Genomic DNA, 21,822 nt, shown 5'->3' with positions numbered 1-21,822 from the left:
GTACTGAAATGAGAGCTTCTGATGCCACCTCACATATCTTTGAATTTCTGTCCTGTGATGAGGTGAGTTCTAAATTCTAAGCTTTCTCTATGATGACATACATAGGGAGAGAGCGGAACGTTGCCGGAGAACATGTAACGTCACCGAGATGCGACCACAACAACCCTGGCGCGTCCATGGGCGCGGAATGAAAATACACAACAGTAAGTTTTAGTTAACGCTCGCCGTTCTGTTTCTTTTGCTTATGCCGTTTACCATAAGATGTATTGATTTATTGACATATGGTTAAAAGGTAGGAGGAGAACTAGCGTTATATCATTTTTTTTGTAAAATTAGGCCGATACTATTGTCTTGCTAAAAAAAAAAAAAAAAAAAAAAAAAAAAAAACTATTGTCTTGCTAATCGTAGCTAGCTTCAGTAGTAGCAATTGCTACAAATGTACATAGCATACGTTTGTAGCAGACAAATATTTTATCTCCCTTAAATGATTAAGGGAGGCTTTAAATGATTAAAGCTGTGAGGCTATTAAAGCATTTAAAAACAGTAAAGTCATTAGGTCGTGTATTGTAGTAAATGTAATCTTCTCAAATTTTGTTTGATATTTAAAATGAACCAAGTCTAAATACTGACCATTAGTCCTAAAATTATAGCTTGATAAATTTCAAATGTATAGAAAGCTGTCAGTTGTGGATTTCTACCAATTGCTGCACCGTACATTTAATCTTAAACCCTAACACTATAACAGTAGTTTGCAATAACATTTTTGTTTACTTTTTTTCAGACATTGGTGCAAGATGTCAACTGACAGCATGAGTGAAAGGAGGATCCACAATCATCAATATACTTATGAGACTGTGTACCTGAGTTTTAGCTGAATAAAGTTAGTACCTCTTTAGTAGAATGTTCACACCCAGAAATTTCCATAATTCCACTGGCTAGCTATTTTGCATCAGTACAGGTGTTAGAATATCATTCAACCTATGGTTGTCACACTTAACGTTTTGTAGATGCTATGATATTATTCGAAAATGGCTTGAAACAGAAGGAAATCAGCTCTGTATTGGCTTCATCTGGACATGAAATCAGTAGGCCTGCATTTTGAGAAATGTGTTGTTGTATCAGATACCATTGACATGGCACATCTCTGATATGCACATTGTCTTTACAATGTAATGTAATTACAAAAGTCTTTTCCTTGTGGACAGGATACATTGCATGTGTTTTTATAAGGAAAGCCTGTACTGTGGTTGGTTTGTGACCCAATAGTGAGACACCTGAGAAGGATTTTTGAAAGTTCTGGGATTGAGGCGGAGAGACCCCCAGCGACCTCTCACTGAAATCTGCAAAGCTGTGGAGGTAAGCCTTAATAAAACAAAACTTAAATAGATATTCATATGTATTTCTCTACACCTCCTGGTATGTTACTTGCAAGTTGCAACAAAGGTTGATAATCTTTAATTAACTTTGTTCTAATGGAACAAAACATGTAATTTGCCAATGTAATCACACCATTGCATCAGACCGACACATGTTAGGAACAAATACTGAAATTTGTTTGTTTTAGTGTTGGCTACTTATCTTTTTAATTTCATATTACTAAATCCGTAAACCTACTTAAAACATTTCATGTTAAATTTACATGCAGGAAAGACATTGAAGCTTCAGCTTAAAGCATTGTAGGTCATGGTGAACTGCTTTATATGCATGCTCTGAAACAGCTTTGCAATTATTGATTTACTTGTCATTCTAATGGAAAATCTTTCCAATTTTTCTCTCCCAATTGCAGGTTTTGCTGACATGCTGTGCCCAGTTGACACAGACCTCCTCGACTACACTAAAGAACTTGTCAGTGAGAAAGATGAACCATCAATGGTGGCAAACCAGGAGTTCCGAGACACGTGCCATGCCATTTTGGAAAGCAGTCATTTTCCAAACACAGCAGATGGTTGTCTTGCAGCATACCTCACGATCGTCCAAGAATTCACCAGTGCCCTGAATAGGAATGCAAATCCTACACCCTGCACATTTGCAGATGCAAATGAGATGTACAAAGTTCTCATCAGACAAAGGATGGGAGGAGAGTGAGCAAGCGACATCTTTAAAACACCTCACCAGTCTTCCTTTGGCTAAGACAAGCAACAGGGCTATCAGCTGGAGTATATTCAATACCTTTTGAGAAATAAAAAGATGCAAATAACTGGCAATGTTTTTATTTTAACATTCTCACAGTATTGGAAGTTTAGTGTTCAGAAAAAGTTAAACTTTATTTTCCATGTTTCAAAGGTCCTAACCTACATTTTGATTTCTTGATAATTTTCAACTTGTCGGTTTTCAACTGTAAGAAAAGTATTTCAGTGCTTCATAAACGGCAGAATACAACATATTAGCACAGTGGTAAAAATGTACAGTTGAACCCCAACTTATGCTTGATTACCAGCTGTAGCCATATCAGCTCAACTCCTGACTTACAACATCAGATGCGGTAGGCCTTGAGGAGGGGTCATAGCTTACCAACCCACAAAGAAAACTGTACCTCTCACTGAGATGTGCATGTGGTGGGGTTTTGGCAGCCATTAGTGCAACCAGCTCGTCGTTTCTTGACCTTCCATGGAACAGACCCAGTGAGGAGCTCCAGATATGTAGCTCCCATGGACCACATGTCTGTCTGCAAGGAGGCCTCTTCAAAGTGTAGAATGCATTCGGGAGCCATGTAAAGATACGTGCCACCAGTTGGCCCTACAGCCTGTGCAGTGAACCTACTGCCTTGACGAATCATCACAGTCTCTAATGTTTGCCAGGCCCCAGTCCGTCAGGATTGCCTTCTTAGATGGGTAGTGACCCTGTAAGATATTGAAATACAAATCTTTTAAAGAGCATATTGCAGGTTAAAGACAAAATTTAACTAATCATAGAAAAATACGTTAATAATGCTGTTTTTAAAGAAATTCTGAAATTAATAACCCACAGGGTCTCCTGGAGACGTTTTAGTACGTGTTCGCACGTCTTTGCTTTTTACTTCCGCATTCGGCTGTGACGTAACGTAAGGGAGTCCCGCTGAATCCCCGTCTGTTTAACATAGAAAAGCATGGATCCGAGTGTCACTCCCGTCAATAAATAGGAAGAAAATATGTATTCCTTTACATATAATGGTCCACTGGCTTATTATTCTGAACTTGTTAGATGTGATAGAGAGCAGAAACAGGCAGGATTAGAGGAATAACGGCCTCAGGAGAGAAGCTGTGGTGTGAGGAGAGACCCGGAGCAGGCGTCCTGCTGAGTGACAGGTGTCAGCTCGTCATATATGGGCGAGTGCTGTGTACACATCAGCATATGTAAAGTTTGTAATCACATTCAATCAATTAAAAAACAATTTGTAGAAGGTGCAAGTGCCGATCATTCCCCTTTACATTGTATGGGAGTTGCTCGTAAAAACGGCAAATCTGTACAACGTATTACGGTGCCGCGCTGTGCGCGCGAGAGAGAGAGAGAGAGAGAGAGACAGACATAAAACCCGATTACACGGCCTGTGCAAATGCAGCACTATGTCTTTATTGTTTATTCCTGATGCAGCCCAGTGCTCACGTTGTTATAGAAAATACAGTGTATGGTGCAGGATGCTCCTGACGTGAGTTCACAGCGCACGTAATCCACACAAACATGCACAACAGCGCACACACTCCACAGTTTAATACGTGCACATATATTAGGCTACTACAAAAAGTTTAAAGTTTTAATGGAATAGAGGACCGACAGACGTAAAGCTTGTGTTTCTGTTTGTTTCCAAACCGCGCGTTCCGTCTTTCCCCACTACACACACACACACACACACACACACACACACACACACACACACACACACACACACACACACACACACACACACACACACACACACACACACACACACACACACACACACACACACACACACACACACACACACACACACACACACACACACACACACACACACACACACACACACACACACACACACACACACACACACACACACACACACACACACACACACACACACACACACACACACACGCAACAGAGTTGGATTTATAATAAATCGTATGACTACATATATTAATACAGACTGTCCGGTGTCTATTACGCACAAACTAGAGAATATAACAGAGGATTCCAGCAGATCAAATCATTAAATGCTTGTCTGCGTATATAATATTTGATGTTAAACACCTAGAGATTTAAATTAATAAGGAAACGTTTTTGTGTCTAATGCCGAAATATTCAACGTGTCTGTTCGATCGTTTCTGAGGTTGTGGGAATAATTCACCAAAAAACACTTTGAATAATCAAGCCACTTACACTATGCACCCGAATGTGCGCCGCGCAAATTACAAACTATGGCAGGGAGGCATCCTGTCTATTCTCCCTCACTACCACGTATCATTACACCTCTTTAATCCTGTTTTAGCCTGTTTTTTGTGCTTTAATTCTTTTGTGCTGCTTTCTAAGTGTTTGTTTATAAAGTGTTTCATGCTCTCGGTGCAATACAAGTTCCCCCAGGGGCAATAAAGGCTTCATTCATTCATTCATACACATACGCATAAAGCCGATCAAAGCAGAGTCAGAGAACGGGACTCCCTTACGTTACGTCATATGACGCGTTGTTGGAAAAAAAAGCGCGTTCTAAACGGCTATGCTAAAACAGCCACTTTCTCCTCTAAATTAGAGCACTTATGTGTTGTAGAACATATTAAAAAAATAACCTACTTATTTTACAGCCATTAACAGACTATATAAAATATTAATTAAAAAACATTTTTAACCTGCAATATGCTCTTTAAGGTTAGGTTGTCCAAAATCTCACCGATTTTATAACTGTCTGTTGCAGCCACGTGGTTTTGACCAATCATATATAATTCTCATACTAATTACAGTCCTCCATCACCCATAGTGTCCAATGTTTATGGGAATTCAGATAGGATGCACTTTTAACTTTTTTGTTGATGTGCAGTGATTTCAGTTGTGAACTGGGAAAATTAACAAAATGAGGGAGAAAAACTGTAATTCAAGACAGGTAGCTTACCATGACATTTGCTGGCTTTAAGTCTTGGTGAATGATTCTTTGTGCATGGATATACTCAACAGCCATCGAAAGGTCCAATGATATGAAACTGGCATCATGTCCTTCGAGCTAACAAGACAAAAAGTAAAATATATGTAAACTAAAGAAATAGTGAAAATGATGCTTAAATGAAACATGGGGTCAAGTGTGCAGAAATCGTAACTATGTCCTGCATCTCTTCCGAAATAAATGTACACGTATTGACAAGAACGTCAACTTCCAAATTATCCATAGGTGGAAGTGCAGTAAAAAAGGAAAAAAAAAGGCACAGATACAGCTCTAGCAAATAAAATGCTTCTGTGGCAGCAGACAAATCCCTTATTATGGGTAAGTAAGCCCCCTCCACAGACACACCTAAACATTGTTAATGCAGACATAAGAGAAAGAGTAATGGCACCTTTACAAAGCAGTCTGTATGAAGCACTGCTTCCAGGGTGGCTCCGTGAATGTATTTGCCAATAAAAAGCAGGTCTCACTGCGGGCTGCTGCCATGAGTCTGACAATGTTGGGATGAGACAGCCTCCTGATAAAATACAAGACAAAGAACACAATGTAGCGTCACATTGTTTTACAACATTAATAAATAGAATGATAAATGTATCATTATAAAACTTTTGCAAACACACAGCACTATCAAATAAAAAAAAGTTCTTACAAGGACACGTTTATTTCATGTTGGATGTCGTCGTCCTCTCATCCTGCAGAGCCAAATACTATCCTTTTAACAGCTGCCGGAGTACAATGGAAAGAATCTTGATATACCTTGCAAAATGTTCCTTCACCGAGTAGGTTTTCTTCATCGTATTTAATTAAAGCCTTGTCCACATATGGAACACGTGGAAGACACACTTGGGGATAAAAACACACATTATCAAACAGCTGCCACTTGGTGCTCCAATCACTCCTGTTACGTTTGTAGAGCAGTCATATCTAAACCATGCAAGGCTATCTCCAGGAGCTGTAGTCAGTTTCTACCCCTGAAGTATGACAACTTTGATTCTCTCTTTGGTTTAACTCAACCTCTGCTTAAAAATATGTCTAATGATAAATCTAACAAAAAAACATTATTTACATGATGGTAAAATAGGAGTCATGCTGGATGATTCAGGGAGAAACATCTTTGCAGAACCTACAAATAGCTCTTCACCTCCCTCCACTGCTCTCCTTTCACCTATAGGTGCACATGGTGACAGCCCTTGGCTTACAGCTCTGCCTATAATTGCAGGTGACCCTGAATTTACATCCACCTGTGACCTGCACTGGCTTTCCTTTCTCGCGCTCCCTGTCTCCAGTTCACCTGAGCTGGATGTCTTAGGATGGATATCCTATGAACACATTTGGAGAAAATATCTATACTGCACGTTTTCCATTGTGTACTAACTAATGTCCGTGACACTAATAAGACCATAATGAAGGTCAAGGCTTTACCTGATCTGCAAGACTCCTACCCACATCAGTTTCAGGGAATTCATTATTATATATATGTATTAGACTAAAATTGTAACCATGAAATGGTGCACACATACTACACAACCATATACCGGTTAAATACTTAATTGCAAAACACAAGTTAAAAAAAAGGTCCATAGATTCAGTATCGGGAGACATACAGGTGCCACTTTCATCATCGCCCACATCAGTTTTAGGAGTACATCTGCAAAATAAGACATAACACTAAAAAAAGCTGAACATGCATTAGCAAACACATAGTGCACAAGCTTATATAGGTTGGACATGTAATCACAAGACAAAATAAATACATTCTTTCATTTAGCATTGGCAGATATTCAAGTACACACCTGAGGCTGAACTTAGATCACCCGAAACCATGACATCTGCAAAAAAACAATATTTCTTACGGAATTAACAAATTGGACATTAAAGATAAAAGCAATACTTATTACACTATTGCCTCTTAATTACCACATTCTCTCCGTGCAACATAAACTGTCCTTTTCCATGGAGTCGAATGTTAAAGTCAGCATGAACGTGCTACCATTACCGTTAAACCAGAATAAAAACAGTCGCTACCGTTTTCAAGGTCTTTTTGAAGATCCTCATAAGCTCTCTTTGTCCATCTGCTGAAATATATGGATCAATTACTGACCAATTTAGCAAAACATTGGCCATTGCTACTAACGTTAATGTACTGAAGCTAGCTACAATTAGCAAGACGCAATAGTATCGGCCTAATTTTACAATTAAACAAAATTATGTAACGCTAGTTCTCTTCCTACCTTTTAACCATAAGTCAATAAATCAATATATATTAACAATGGCATAAGCAAAAGAAAGAACGGCGAGCGTTAACTAAAACTTACTGTTGTGTATTTTCATTCCGCGCCCGTAGACGCGCCAGGGTTGTTGTGGTCGCATCTTGATGACGTTTCATGTTCCCCGGCACCTCTCCGCTTCTCTCTCCCCTCCCCCAATTTAAACATAAAATAAATATGTCTGAGGCATAGACTGTAAAAATAATGGACGGGACCATAGACTGTAAAAATAAGTGAAAGGTGCTCAATGAAAGAAGCACGTTTGTCCGACTTCTGCCCTTTGCTGTATGTCTACCTCCCACTCTCTTCTCTAATTGTTTCCTATCTCTCTCCTATCTCTCTGTTCTATATCCAATTAAAGCTACAATTGCCTAATAAATATATTCATGAAAAAATTTGTTTAATGAGAATAACTTCAAGGCAGTGCAAAATAAAAGCTGTCCTTACTGGCAGGAACAATTAATTAAGTGTTAAAATGTGTTAATATTTAAAAAACAGCAGACTGCTGATTTAGATTCCCACAAATTAATTTATTGGAAGTCAAGTTGGCATGACCTCATCTTGGAAAAAAGCAACACTCAGACAATTACAACATATTCAACAATCACATTAACTCAAGTACAGCGAGTCGACAGGAAGAAAGAAGCCACAGGACAAATACACATAAAGATCAGCATGGGCCAGTCAGTTCATGTTACAAACCCACAGCTTGAGGAATAATGCACTTTGTTTAAATTTAAAAAAAGTTTCCTCAAATGATTAAAAGCGATGCAATGATCGAAGAACAACTGTGGCAACTGTATGGCATTCAATCAGAACGAAGAGGGAGTTTACCCACTGATGCTACAATCAAACCGTTTTCATGTGAAACAGGTCTCAGGGACACAGTGGCGGATTGATTCAACATTTTCTTGCTACTTATTTTGATATGTTTTATCCTCAACGCTCCCATGCTTGATGCTAAAAAGTTGCATCAATTCACCTTTTAGGACATGGAAATTATCAAAAATACAAGTTGATTTGTTAATATATGATCATTGGATAGCAACTTAATGGCTTTGGAAGCATGCATAGAAAATACCAGTATGTATGTTCTGAATGATCCACCATACTGTAGGTTTCCAGGTTGTTGTGAGGCTTTGATTGGCAAATGCTCTTGTAAATTATTGTGTACGTGCCCTTTTGGTTGCAAGTTTAATATGTAATGTAATAAGTTAATTAACTAATGGTTAATTTCATACTGACATAGATGTGAAAATTGATAAAAGTGTGAAAGGTTTGATCATTTCAGAATGTTTTTCCTTTATTTTTTTTTGCCAATTCAGCAGATCGATACCTCTAGATCAGCAGCAGCAGCAACTGCGCACAAAGACCTGACAAATATCTGTTCTTTTTTACACTCACCGACATTAAAGATAATACCCACGTACACTTACAAAAACAGATAAACACAAAAACACAGCTCACTTAAAGAAAATCGTTTGCTACATATGGCCTTTATTTCGCCTAAATTGATCTGAAGCTGAGCTCATGTTTTCAGTCAGAGAAACTCAGCTAAGTTTCCTAAGTCTCATGTCAGTGAAAATGATACAAAAAATGATCTTGCTTTAAGTATTCAAGTAGTATCAGGTACTTAATATCTATCCCGTCATAAATATAAATCCTTCCTCTGGTAATTAAAATGGCCCTCAAAGTAAACTATGTGAAACACAAAAAGGGGAAAATACTTTTTTTTTTTTAATTTCTCAAGATATGTTGTTCACAGCATTTCAGTGTAGACATTTGACCTTTTTAAAGTCTAAAGATATTCTGACGCCTGTGCATTTCTACAATATAACAATTGTTAGTTTCGTGAAAAAAAAGTACAGTGTTTTAAATTGTAACTACAGTGTGCGTTGTAAAGCTCAGCCTGACAGTGAGGATTTGAAAGAGAGAGACAAAGAAAGTAGTCTCTTGTGAAAAATGAAAAGTTTCCTGTTATATCTCATGCATATTTGGGCTGCCTTCTAGATGTTGACCATTCCTATTATAAACTTAGAAGACCCTGAATGATTTGAGTTTTATCAGTTCAATCTAAATTTCTGTTTTAAGCCTTTCTTTCATAAAAACAGGCTTTAGTGTTTCCAACATGCTGTAACATCAAACAAAGAAACTCAATGCTCAGAGGTCACAAGAAGTTTTTTGGGGGGAGGCTGCTAGCTGGGCTGCTGTTAGCTTGTAGATGCTCTACAGTACCTGGTTTTTATGTTCTGAACCCGACATTGTTGATCACTGATGTTATTGTTTGAAGTAAGACACAACCCCAGATGTAAAACTGGCCACAAACAGATGTATAAAAACAGTTTCTCTGACATTCTTCATTGAAGCTTTGTGAGCTGCTAGCCGAGCTGCTGCTAACTTAAGCTCCCAAGCTGGCTAAATCCTTCACCTTGATTACATAATATAAATTAAAATGACAATAATGAAACCAAAAGGAAGGAGGAGGAGATTCTGGAAAAAAACAAAAAACAAACAGACACCAATGTAGGCTGATAAAAAAGTTTTGTACGGAAAAAAAGATTAAAAAAATAGAATGAATAGCTCCTTTTTTTTTTTTTTTTTTGGACCAACCAAATCGGATTCAGCTGACCCAGGCGGAGCCCTCAAGTTTATTTTTCCTGGGCAGAGACAAAACAGCCCTCTCCTGCCATACTTTAGTTACAAAATGAAGATGGGGCAAGGTTAGGTAGGGCTTCCATTGCTTCTGTCATGGGGACAGATGAGCAGGGTGGTGTCCAGGTCAAGGCGGAAGGCCGGGTAGAGCGGCTGATAGAACGGGCAACGGAATGTGTGCAGGAGGACTATTGTGTCTGACACGCTGTAAAAAGACAGCGTTCCTTTCTGCCGCTCCAGGAACACGCCGATCCTCGGGCAGGGCGGTGCAGCCACTGTGGTCTTGCGGTTATCGTGCCAGGCAGCGTACCCAGCGTGTGTACACCTCAGCCGCCAAGAGTTCTCATTGCGCCCCAGCAGGCAGGGTTTCCCTCCACCTTTACGTCCGATGCCTTTGTAGGTGACGCCGATGTCGACCCATCCCCCACCCCTCCACTCCACCTCCCAGTAGCTGGCATCGCCAAACTGGCCCTCCCTGCACAGGACCTGAGCCACTGAATCAAAGCGCTGAGGGTGAGGGGGGTATGATTGGGGCTCCTCACCACAGTGGGCACCCTGAGGCCCCTCCAAAAGAACCAGAGTTGGATGGGCTGTGTCAGGGTCCAAGGACAGACGACTGGAACCTGGAGGATAGGGAACCAAAAGGATAGGTTAGAATCAAAGAAAAATGTGTGATGTGTAACCAGGGTACCAGCATCTTTTTTTTTTTTTTTTTTAAGATTTATTTTCGGGCTTTTATGCCTTTATTTGGATAGAGGGAGAGAAAGTGGGTAGCGTTGGAAATCGGGGAGAGAGAGGGCAGCCTTACTCCGTCATTCCACATAATGTGCACCCAAACTTAAATGGTTAAAAAAAATAAAAAGAACATTATTGCAAACCACCATCAAAGATGATTCATGCTAAAGTAATAGATCAAAAGAGAGAGGTGAAGAATCCTTCATACTTTTAAATGACACACGTTTTGAATCCATCCAATTCTAGGTTCATCAAGTTTCCACTTTTTGAAAGACAAGTCACTATCCTTAACTGTAAGTCCTGGTTTTTCCACAGGCTGGATTGTGGTATCTATTATGATCTCCTGATGCCCCGGTGAGCAGCAGCATCACCAGAGCCTGATCCACGATCTCTGCAGCTCTATAACTTAGCGTCACAGGAGTTTCCAGAAGCTGACCAATAGATGTTAAGGAGTCATATGTTTCCGTTGACATTTTGGCAGAGCCAGGATGAATAACACACGCAGACTTAATCTTCCGCGGGCCAAATGAATTATTAAAGCTTGACAAGGTGATTGTATGTTGTCAACCAGCCTGCTCAGTCGTTTCTGTTGAGACAAAGCGCTGGTCTTAACAGACTTGGATGTCATAAATACAGTATGATTACAGTTAATCATTGATGAGCGTCCACACTGGGCTCTCAGATTTCCCTTGGAGGACTTTTTCATTATATTGTGAAGCATTGAAAAAAAAAAAAGAAAAAAAAAAAGAATGACCAGGGCGGAAAAGGGCAAAGGAAAAGAGGTCAGAGAGAATAAGATGGGGAGTGATATGCAGGTTGATCTTATTGAAAGAGAGAGAGAGAGCGAGAGAGCGAGAGAGCGAGAGAGAGAGAGAGAGAGAGAGCTCAGCAAAGGTACTTACACCTGAGGAAAACTGCTCTCATCCTCTGATCAGCCGGCTGCAGAGACAAAGAGGACAGAGGGAAAGTCGCCGGCGTTGCTGATAAGGGACACAAAAAGAAAGACACAGAGAAACGTTACTACTTTGATTCACATTATAAAAACTGAACACATGAATTGAATGGAGGTGGAGGAGCAGGAGAGTGACAAATGAAAAAGTGATAAATAAATGTATGATTGGCTAAACACCAAGAATAAATCGAAGTGACAGACAGAGGACAAACATAAAGAGAAGAGCCAGGAGAATAATGAATCCACAAACTCCGTCCATGCATTAGTAAAAAACAACAACAAAAAAAGTTATTTTGGGTTATTTTGTGGAAAAGTACACAACCTCAGTGGAAATTGGTGCAGTGGTAAGTTAGTATAGTTCAGTAGTTAGTCAGTAGTTTTTTCTCAAAGATAAGTTCACCTAAAAGGACCATAAAAAGCCCCACATTCGCACACTTACCCCCTGCACTCTGCTGACCCGGTGGCATCTGCTGTGGTTTTGAGTTCTCTGCACCAAGATTTTTGCCACCTTCCCAAATACAATGGATATGAACGGTGTTTTGTGGATATTTACAAAATTAAACAAGAAATAATTCATCAATCTGGCGTGTTTGCATGAAGCATCTTAGTGAAGATGTACTTGAGCTAAAAGCTAACGTAGCATGGTCACAAAGAAAAAGTTAAGATGTCGCAGTTGAAGCAAGGAGAAGTTGAAGTTGAACTAAGAGTAAACTACGATCTTGTCTAACATTTCAGAGTTGAGGATGAATTGTTGGACATTGTAAATCTCCAGACAAACACCAGCAAGCCGATAGCTTGGTGAGTAATGGAAAGAGCTTCACTGGTTTTAGTTTCCTGTGTTTCCCAGCTCAGTGTCTTAATATTACAAGTTAAGGAAACCTTAAAAAGAATTGTTTTTATTTTTGTCAATATTTTAAGATGCCAAACAATGATCTTATGACCCCACTGACACTTCCACTAGGAAACAGCCCTGAGCAGCTGTACACTGATTCTTGGAAAATGAGGATGACTCCCTGGGAGGTCTGAGGTCAAGCTAATAGCGTAAAGCAAAGCTGAAAAAAAAATTGACCTTAATAGAACACAGAACAGTTTGTATATAACCACTCATTGTAAGTCGCTTTAACCGGATCCTCTGTGTAGAACTCATTTATTTAAACTTTTACACTTGGACTGGAATTGATTGCTTCCAATTAAAGTAAAGTGGACTGAACGGAGCAGAGCTGGATATGAGCCGGAGTGTGTTGTTAGAGATGTGGCTCTGACTGCTGCAGCCTCAATAATTAACATGCCCACTGTCTCTTGCAGTGTTAAGTGTCATGTCAAAACCTGCAGCCGGGTAAAATTGGGTCCCTTTAGACGTGACACTGTCACAGAGGTTGAGCGATTGTGTGTGTGTGTGTGTGTGTGTGTGTATGTGTGTGTGTGTATCATGTTTCTCATGCTTACCTTTTACACACTCTGCACCTGGTACGTAGTTCTCATTAACTGGAAGGAGTAAAAAAAAAAAATAAAAAAAAAAATCACACATACAGCTTGTGTGTAAGAGTGTGCCACTTGTTTATTTGTACTTTCATGGAAAGTTGATATTTATAAAGTGGGGTTGTGTTAGAAACTTATCGACAGTCAATGTATTGCCAGCAAAAAGCTGAAAGAGCAATGAAACAGATGCTGATGCTGAAACGGACCATGTAACGCTGCTGAAGGCCGTTTGGAGCAAAATGCATGTCAGCCGATTAAAAAATGTCCAGAGAGAGTTCCCCCAATGCAATACAAACAAGTGTGTGTGTATGTGTGTGTGTGTGTGTGTGTGTGTGTGTGCGAGTGTGTGTTTGTAGATACAGATATAGCCTGCTTATTGCACAGTGATTTGACATGATCACCTCCAAAATGAGCTCAGAAAACAAAAAGTTGCTTCTGTGTTGATTTTTATATCCATCGCTGCTAACTTCTGCTGTCTGAGGAACTCAGTGACATTTCGGTGACACTGCCTGTTTGTGCATCCTGAAAGTCATATGCAGGGCACATCCAGTAATTGAGGTCTTTAGAAAAGCTCGGTCTGATTTCACTTTGACCCCGTATCGGTGATTTGCAGTGTTCCACAGTGAGTGTCTAAAAACGCAGAAGTTGCAGAGGGGAGGAAAGGTCTCTCTCTCTCTTTGTAAGGTGAAGTAGTGAAAATAATCAAAAACGTAACAAAGCCTCTTTTTTTTTTTTAAAGTTATGCTCCTTTCAAGAGCCCTTTTTCTCAGCTTCGGTTACTGCACTCGTGCCGACCTCTTCATCGACTGTAGTTTATACGCGGAAATAGTACCTGCTCGGCTGACCTTGTCCACCTCCTCCCTGCAGACCTCCTCCATCCTGCTGCGAAGGTGGCACAACGCTCTCCTGGCGCCGCTGAAGGCCTCTGTGGGCAGGCTGAGGGCTCGGGAGTGCCGACCAGCAGAGAGAGCAACGCATAGCAGAGGAGCAGCCTGGGTCGATAAGAGAGACGGTGGTCTTTTTGTGTGCAGTGGTGGAAAAGTACTCCGAATCTTTTCATTAATTCGGGTACCAATACCACGGTGTAGGAATACTGCATTATGAGCATTTGGCCATGCTCCCATCTTTGCTATTAGGAGACCTTTTTTTTCACTTCCCCTTTCCGTACCTGACCTCACCTGTAAGAAGTGGGCATTGTCCTCAGTTTGCAGGAGCTGAGTGATCTCCTCGTCTCTCCTCCTCAGCTCCTCGAGGTCTTTCTCCAGCATCTCAATGTCTCGATCGGCCCTCCCGACCACCGCTCGCTCCTTGGCCTCCAGCCTCGCCCGAACCTACAACACAGACGTAGATGGTCTCCATGCAAGCATCAAGCTTGTGCGACTGCTGTTCAGAGTCATGCTGATCATCTTTGCACCCTGCTGCTCACCTCTGCCTTGGTCTTCTCCAGGCGAAGAGCCATGTCTGCAAACAGAGCTTCACTGTCCTCCAGGACAGCTGACGCCGACACCTGAAGCACACAAACGCACACACTTTAAGAGAGCAGCAGAATCTGACATGGCACGCAGTAAAAACTGTGCAGTTATCTCTATTGTTTCCAATCTTAAAATCGACAGGCTCTCCGAAGCTCTATCACATTACCAACATCTGATGGTGTCACACTTTAGAGAGCGTTATTACGACACCAACATCTAACGACAGGAATTAGAGCCAGTGGAGTTCTCACGGCATCCTGACTTTAAAATGAGAACTTTTTTAGTATCCTGTGTTCCACTACATGTCGTGCGTTTCCACTGAAATAAAATGTTTTAAATGCTAACTTTCGCCGAGCAGAGGAAAAGAGCCCTGTTGTAAGCTATGTAGCATCGGTAACACAAGACCTTTCAGGTTCTTCATCAAAGAGACACATGCGACAGGGTCTTCAACACACCGGAATAAGAACTCATAATGCTTGTGCAAGTATACTGAGATATTAAAGACACGACAGCATGTTTCACCGGTTTGCTTTGCTCTGTATCTGTTGCGACTCTGTACAAACCACGGTCCCAGAGTGCGCTGCCTGATTGCATTTCTGTCTGATACACAAATAGAAAAGCCAAAGAAGACACTTTTTCCTACAGGAAATTATTTGAACAAAAATTGAACAAATACAAGATATTTTGTACTTCAGAGGATGTGAAGAGAATGTGTTTGAGAAGCAGAGAAAATGTGGCTTTTATCAAACAGTTTTAAAAGGGCTGTACAGATGGAGGACGCTCAGGGGAGAGAGAGAGAGAGAGAGAGAGAGAGAGAGAGAGAGAGAGAGAGAGAGAGAGAGAGAGAGAGAGAGAGAGAGAGAGAGAGAGAGAGAGAGAGGAGAAAAGGCTTTCCTGGAAGACCGAAGAAAGGAGTGGTGGAGGAACTGAAACTTAATTTAGCTTTGCAGTGGAAACTGATACAACAACTCCTCTGTGCTTGTGTGCGTGCGTGTGTGTGTGTGTGTGTGTGTGTGTGTGTGTGTGTGTGTTACATGGACAGTTGAGTAAATGTCAAATGGAGTCTATTTCAGTCCGACTTTATCTCATGGACTTTACATAGAACATATACTACAACAATCCACTGTATACTGGATCACATTAGGGCTGCTGCTCAATCTATGATTACACTTGTGGAACCATCTTCATGGGTAACACATTTCTACTATAGCTGAAAAAACTTTTTTTCTACTCTATAATAAATGAAGGTCATGTTAAATTCCTCGTGATATGAGGAAAAAAAAAATTCTGTTTGAATCCTACTTTTCAAAACGCATTATCAGTGTTTTTGTTGTTTTTTTTAAAAATCAAAATAACTTTATTTTTTGTCTTCCTGTAAAACTTGCAAGTGTCTCTCAACTCATCTTGCACTTAGGGGCGTTTACTCATCTTATCAATAAATGAAATCATTTTTCGAAGCTAACGATCCAATCACAGTCACCCCAACTCTATGGCCCTCCTTCTTTTTTCTGATTGGCTTAACACACACACAGATCACCCAGACTACAGAGTATATTATATGACATGGTTTGGAGTAATCAAAGTTACTTCAAGTTGAAACTCTTATAAATAAAGAATAAAAACAGCCACTATGTTCCAGATGTTTCCACACAGCTTTAACAAGCATTGTGCCTCCATAAGGAGACACTGTGCCATCAGTTAAAACTTAAATTAAATAAAAAAGAGGTACAACAGTGATGTGTGTGTCTTACCTTCAATGACTCCAAGCTTTGCTGAAACTCCTCCAGCTCTCTCTCTCCCGTCCTCGTCCTGCCCTGAACTATCCTCTGAGCCTCCTGGAGCTGAAGCTAAAGAACAAGCAGATAATTATAAGGCAATGAGACTTAAAATATGCACTTTCCTTACATTGTCTTAAACTCATCTTTTCACATTAGGGGAAAGCTTTGGCGTAGTTTTTTTGTGTGTAAAAATTCATGTAAGAACCATGTAGGGTGTTAAAGATTTAGCCTGATCTTTAGGATTTACCCACTGCAGAAATGTAATTATAGCATTTAATAAAAAGAAAATAGGGTATGAATGAACTCTATAAGTGTGGTAACTAATCATCCTAGATCAGTGATGGGCAACTTTGGTCGCAGACTAATTCTCACTTCCAGGGGGCCCAAATTGTAGAAAGCAAAAAACAACGTGTCCATTATGTCTCAAATGTCACTCAACATATACCAATGTGATCAAATATTATTATGGACACATTTCTGGTTTTAATGGCAGATTCTGTCATGTTTTCAATTCATTTATATGTAGAAATTGACCTGATTGCCACGCTATTCCCTAAAACTAACCTACATGTTAGGAGTAATTCTTGTCATAATCATAACAACTAGTGGTATTAAAAAGACTCTCAAAACTCTAACATTTCTCCAAAAAATGTGGAGCTGCGGTCAAAGATGTAAGATTTGGAAAACCTTGTTGTAATTTTCACATGTTTAGAGTTTAACCTCCCGCCCACTTAAAAACAACTTTTGTTTAATTTACGAGACTACTTTGTCGACGGTCCTCACGTTAAAACGAAATGATGTGAGAGGTGTGTGTGGATGCACCTGTCTCCTTGCTCTCTGGGCGTCCACATTGTGCACTTCCTCCTGGTCCGCCTCGCACAGCAGGCAGTCCCCGCTCCACTCCATCGCGGCCTCCGCCTCGGAGCCTCCTCCCGCGGGTTCCAGACCCAGACGGTGCTGAGCACACAACCTCTCCGCCAGACACTCAACCGCGGCCACCATCTTGTGCCGCCGCAGAGTGCCGACCTCCCGGTGCGGAAGGACGTGGACCTCGCAGAAGCTTGCCAAACAAACCAGGCACGACTTGACCGCCTTTAACCTGCTCTCCGCCGGGCAGAAGTCACACGCAACCTCCCCGATTCCCCCCAGGTAGAGCTCCGGCGCCGTGACCATCTCGGTCAGCTTGAGCTTGTCGACGACCTCGGAGAGTACGGTGTTCCTCCGGAGCACCGGCCGAGGGCTGAACGTCTCCCGGCACTGTGGGCAGCTAAACTGACCCGATTCAGCCTGGTCCCAGTAGTTGTTGATGCAGGACATGCAGTAGGTGTGTCCGCAGGGAGTGGATACCGGGTCCTTCAGGATGTCCAGGCAGACGGGACACCTGAACTGGCTCTCCGTCACCGAGATGTTGGCTTGGGCCATCTTCGCAGTGGATCTCCGCTGACCTCGGATGACTTTTAATTCGCCTGTTGACTCTCTGCTTGTTGATGTTGAAGCTTTTTCTCTTCTCCCGGGTGTGTTGTTGTGAAGAGGGAGGGGTTATGATACAGGAATAGCTCTTCCGCAATGTCATACGTCCCATAAGGCTCAAATAAGGTCTACGCCCTCAACGCCGTCTTACAGGCAGCAGGAGAAATTTAAAAGTTTTAGTTTTACCAAACACAGTTTCTCTCTTGTTGTTTCTCGTACACATAGGCTGCAGTAGTTCACGCTTTTTTATTAGTGTATTTGAATAAAATGAATAGAGCACTGTTGAAGTTTATTTGAATTAACATTTTAATCAATTCTGCACTGCCATAGGCCTACCGCTTACAAGGTTTTTATTAACCACTCTGTGTGCGTTTTTATAATGCAGTTTAAAGTTGATACACATGCTTGTGTAAACAAAAAAGAAGGGAAAAAATCTATTAAACGAGGTGCAATATAATTTTTGGGGAACTTACATCCAAACTAACTTTTCCACAGATGTCTCAGCAAGTTTGTTTTGATCCCATTTTCAGCCTTCAACACCACAGCAATGTTACAGAAGGTTAGAGGTGTTCTCCAATTTCTAATGCGAGCTGTAACCCAGGTTACAAACTAGCAAACTTGCAGTTTCGCTGCCTGTCTCTCATCCATTTGTCATGCATCCAGCAGCATTATTTTCCAGCCTTGTTAATACCTGCTCACCTGGCTGTATATCTCTTGCACTGAGAAAAATAAAATCATCACTTTGCGGACCAACCTGTTCCTGGCTTTATGCCTCTGTCTAAAATTATAGGAATGGCATAGCTGATGGGGTCTAAAATAAAGTGTTACTTGCAATACAGAAGAGGCTATGACATGATTGAATATAAAATAATTTTCACAATAAGCTGTGTGTTTTGTATGCCTGAGGGTCCCCAGTGTTTTGTAAAGTCAATGTAGAGTCACAGGCCAAAAAGGATTGCCAAGGGATTAGAGTATGTGTTTGCTCTCTGAACCTCTAATGGACCACATTCATGAACGTATATCTCACTCATTTTATGTTCTGCATCACTTTAATCATTTAGATTTGGCAATTTAGTTGACAGATATGGTGATTAACTGTACCAGATTTACACATTTTGTGTGACACAGCCGGATTCAAATAAGACTTTAATCTAGAAGAGAAATGCACAGATTCTTGACAATGGCAAAGGAAAAGAAATATTTCTAATTAAGTCATAATTTTTGGATGATTTCCCAGTTTTGGAATAATGAGAGATCACAACATAATAATTAAAGTGTGGATGAGCCCTGAACAATTTGACTCTTCACTAATTTACAACTGGAGCATCAACCTGGAGACAGATCTTGACCACACACGAATGAGAAGGGGTGTAGTGAAAGGATAACATGCATTATGGAAAGTCACCTGGTCCGCCTTTTATAAATCTGACATCCCAAAATCGTATTATGTCACCATATTCTTCACATGTAATCACCAGATATAAATGAATTTCTGTTTCTGACAAACAAAGACGAGAATTTACATGATTTGATTGAGGAAAATTAAGATGCTGTGTGAGTGATATTCATTTGAGTTTCAGCAATGGTTCAGCAGGAGATCCAAATTTAAAAGGGAGATTTTCAGGCTTTGCTTTCTGAGCCTTTTACACCACACACACACACACGCACGCACGCATGCACTCACACACACACACACACACACACATGCACGCACGCACGCACTCACACACACACACACACACACATGCACGCACGCACTCACACACACACACATGCACGCACTCACACACACACACACATGCACGCACGCACTCACACACACACACACACACACACACACACACACATGCACGCACGCACTCACACACACACACACACACACACACACATGCACGCACGCACTCACACACACACACACACACATGCACGCACGCACACACACACGTTGCTTTTCCTATCTCTGAAGTTAAATGGTTACCTCTGCAAGATCAGGTTGTCAGTGAGACCCAGGATTAGAGCTCTATGTCGTCTTTACTGCATTGCTGTGTTTTGGGAAGTGATTCCTGGCATGTGAAACAAGGACAGCAAAGAAATAGAACATATACAACCCATTGTCCAACTACAAGCATTTTACGCTGACCATAAACTTGTAGATCAGCTTTCATAGATTTAAACTTTGTTGTAATATGGATATAAAAGTCATGTTTGTTAAAAGTCAGGAAAAGTGAATGTAAACATCATGAGCTGATCAAAGTGCTTTACAGACAAAAGAATACAAGGCTATGAGAAAAAAAATGCATTTTGAGATGAACAGACAAAACAATCTCCACACACAAAAAGAGTTCTCCATTGTGGTCAAACTGACAATCTTTCAGTTGAAAGCCAGGAGTAATGTGCTGTAAAATCATGAGCAGATCTGGATTATTCAACTTCCTCACTTGTGTGTCTGTCCTGTTTCTCCAATCCCAGTTCTTGAGTGCGATCCAAGTCTCTGTCTGACTAAGCGGACAGACAAAGCCCTGAAAGGGGGTCTGGTCCCTTGACTCTCCCGTTCCTTTGTTCAAAGTAGGACTGTGATGTACTCGCGGTTTCAGAAAAGGCCCTTTTTAGCAAGGCTGAAAGGCAATCCTTTGCCTTTCCTCGCCAGGGTGTGCTCTGGGCATCTCTGGTTTACCTGCGGGACCCGGAGGGGTGGGGTTTGGGGTGGGCTGGTTCTTCCTGAGCCAGGTAGTTCAAGTAGAGAGGAAAGAAAGCAGCTGGTCAGTGAAAGAGAAAGTGAGAGAGGAGGGGAGAGATGGAGGGATGAATGTAAGGCGAGAACGCTGAGAAAGGACAAATAAACAAAGGTGGCAATGAGGGTCTGAGGTGAATTAATTGTATCAAGCTCTTTCTCTCTTTGGTGATGGTCTCCAGAGACAAAGAGCAGAGAACAGCACACAGTGGATACAGTATGAGACGTCTAGACAAGCAGAGAAAGACCTGTTGCTCTGCAAGGGCTTAGGCGACTTTCAGAGCGTTGTTTTTTTTTTTTTTTTAGACCTAAACAAATGCCCTCACTCATCCCTCAGCACCCTGTTCCTGTTTCACTGTGTAGGGTCCTGTGAGACAGCAGCAGTAACATCCTGAAAACAAAATATTTTGATTAATTGCAAGAAAAGCTGATTTAGAACATCAGCTGTTGATGATGCTGTTATTTTTGATTCACATTGATACTCCCTCAAGGACACTTAATTCACTAGTACTGTTAAGTCATCATGTTATTTTCCTTTCTATACATCTCTAGCATGGATTAGACTGGGATATATTGAGAAATGACTGTCTGTATCATTTATATATGCATACTAACATTGGGACAGGATCCAGGGAGTGGAAAATACAAACGCATATCGTTAAAAATATGTACTCATCACGACCCTCTGATTTAGCATCAGTGGTCTGAAAAGTTTTCCTGTGATTGGAAGAGAAAACAACTGAGAGAGAGAGGGAGAGAGAGAGAGAGAGAGAGAGAGAGAGAGAGAGAGAGAGAGAGAGAGAGAGAGAGAGAGAGAGTTTTTAAAGCTGTAAAACTGTGAACACTGAAGAGGAAGGAAGGAGGCGAAGAGTTTTGCTGTGGTTTGCCGTTTCTGACATAGAGAACAGGTGACACCAGGCTCAGCGGGATGTGATACATTGTCGTCTGTGTAAATTATGATTGATTCTCATTTTGGGAATTTTTGCCAGCTCTTAAAATTTCATGACAAGCTCTCAATTGGGGCGTGGAAACCCTTGAAAATCTGGAAATAAAATGATGATGAGTAAATAAAGAAGAAGATGGGTTTCCATGGACTTTTTTCACATCTTATTTTTTTCATTCTAGTTGGAGCTCTTCAGGATTAAAACAAATATTAAATATTTAAGAATCCATCACATT

The 21,822-nt window shown here is 40.9% G+C and overlaps 1 protein-coding gene and 2 long non-coding RNA genes across 4 annotated transcripts; 1 reads left to right on the top strand and 2 right to left on the bottom strand.

Moving 5' to 3' along the window:
• Window positions 1-1,285: 1,285 nt before the first annotated feature.
• LOC306820325 lies at window positions 1,286-2,261 on the top strand. Its single transcript, XR_013778662.1, has 3 exons — window positions 1,286-1,356; window positions 1,787-1,921; window positions 2,044-2,261. It is a non-coding gene; the product is annotated as an uncharacterized lncRNA (long non-coding RNA).
• A 2,804-nt stretch (window positions 2,262-5,065) lies between these two features.
• On the bottom strand, window positions 5,066-5,891 carry LOC306820464. Its single transcript, XR_013778673.1, has 3 exons — window positions 5,757-5,891; window positions 5,499-5,624; window positions 5,066-5,170 (listed from the first exon to the last, which is right to left on the bottom strand). It is a non-coding gene; the product is annotated as an uncharacterized lncRNA (long non-coding RNA).
• A 1,992-nt stretch (window positions 5,892-7,883) lies between these two features.
• On the bottom strand, window positions 7,884-18,418 carry LOC306819873 (E3 ubiquitin/ISG15 ligase TRIM25-like). 2 transcript variants are annotated; one of them, XM_079337483.1, is made up of 9 exons: window positions 17,265-18,418; window positions 16,416-16,511; window positions 14,619-14,699; window positions 14,371-14,523; window positions 14,025-14,184; window positions 13,160-13,198; window positions 12,153-12,221; window positions 11,664-11,741; window positions 7,884-10,649 (listed from the first exon to the last, which is right to left on the bottom strand). In XM_079337483.1, the coding sequence occupies exons 1-9, from the start codon at window positions 17,862-17,864 to the stop codon at window positions 10,096-10,098; spliced, it is 1,830 nt and encodes a 609-aa protein (XP_079193609.1). In that variant the 5' UTR covers window positions 17,865-18,418; the 3' UTR covers window positions 7,884-10,095. The 2 variants fall into 2 exon arrangements, with proteins under 2 accessions (XP_079193609.1, XP_079193610.1); XM_079337484.1 differs by lacking the exon at window positions 12,153-12,221.
• Between the last annotated feature and the right edge of the window lie 3,404 nt (window positions 18,419-21,822).

The sequence above is a fragment of the Symphodus melops genome, assembly GCF_947650265.1.
Source record: "Symphodus melops genome assembly, chromosome: 2".
In the NCBI taxonomy this organism is placed as follows: domain Eukaryota; kingdom Metazoa; phylum Chordata; class Actinopteri; order Labriformes; family Labridae; genus Symphodus; species Symphodus melops.
This window is presented reverse-complemented; position numbering and strand designations above follow the sequence as displayed.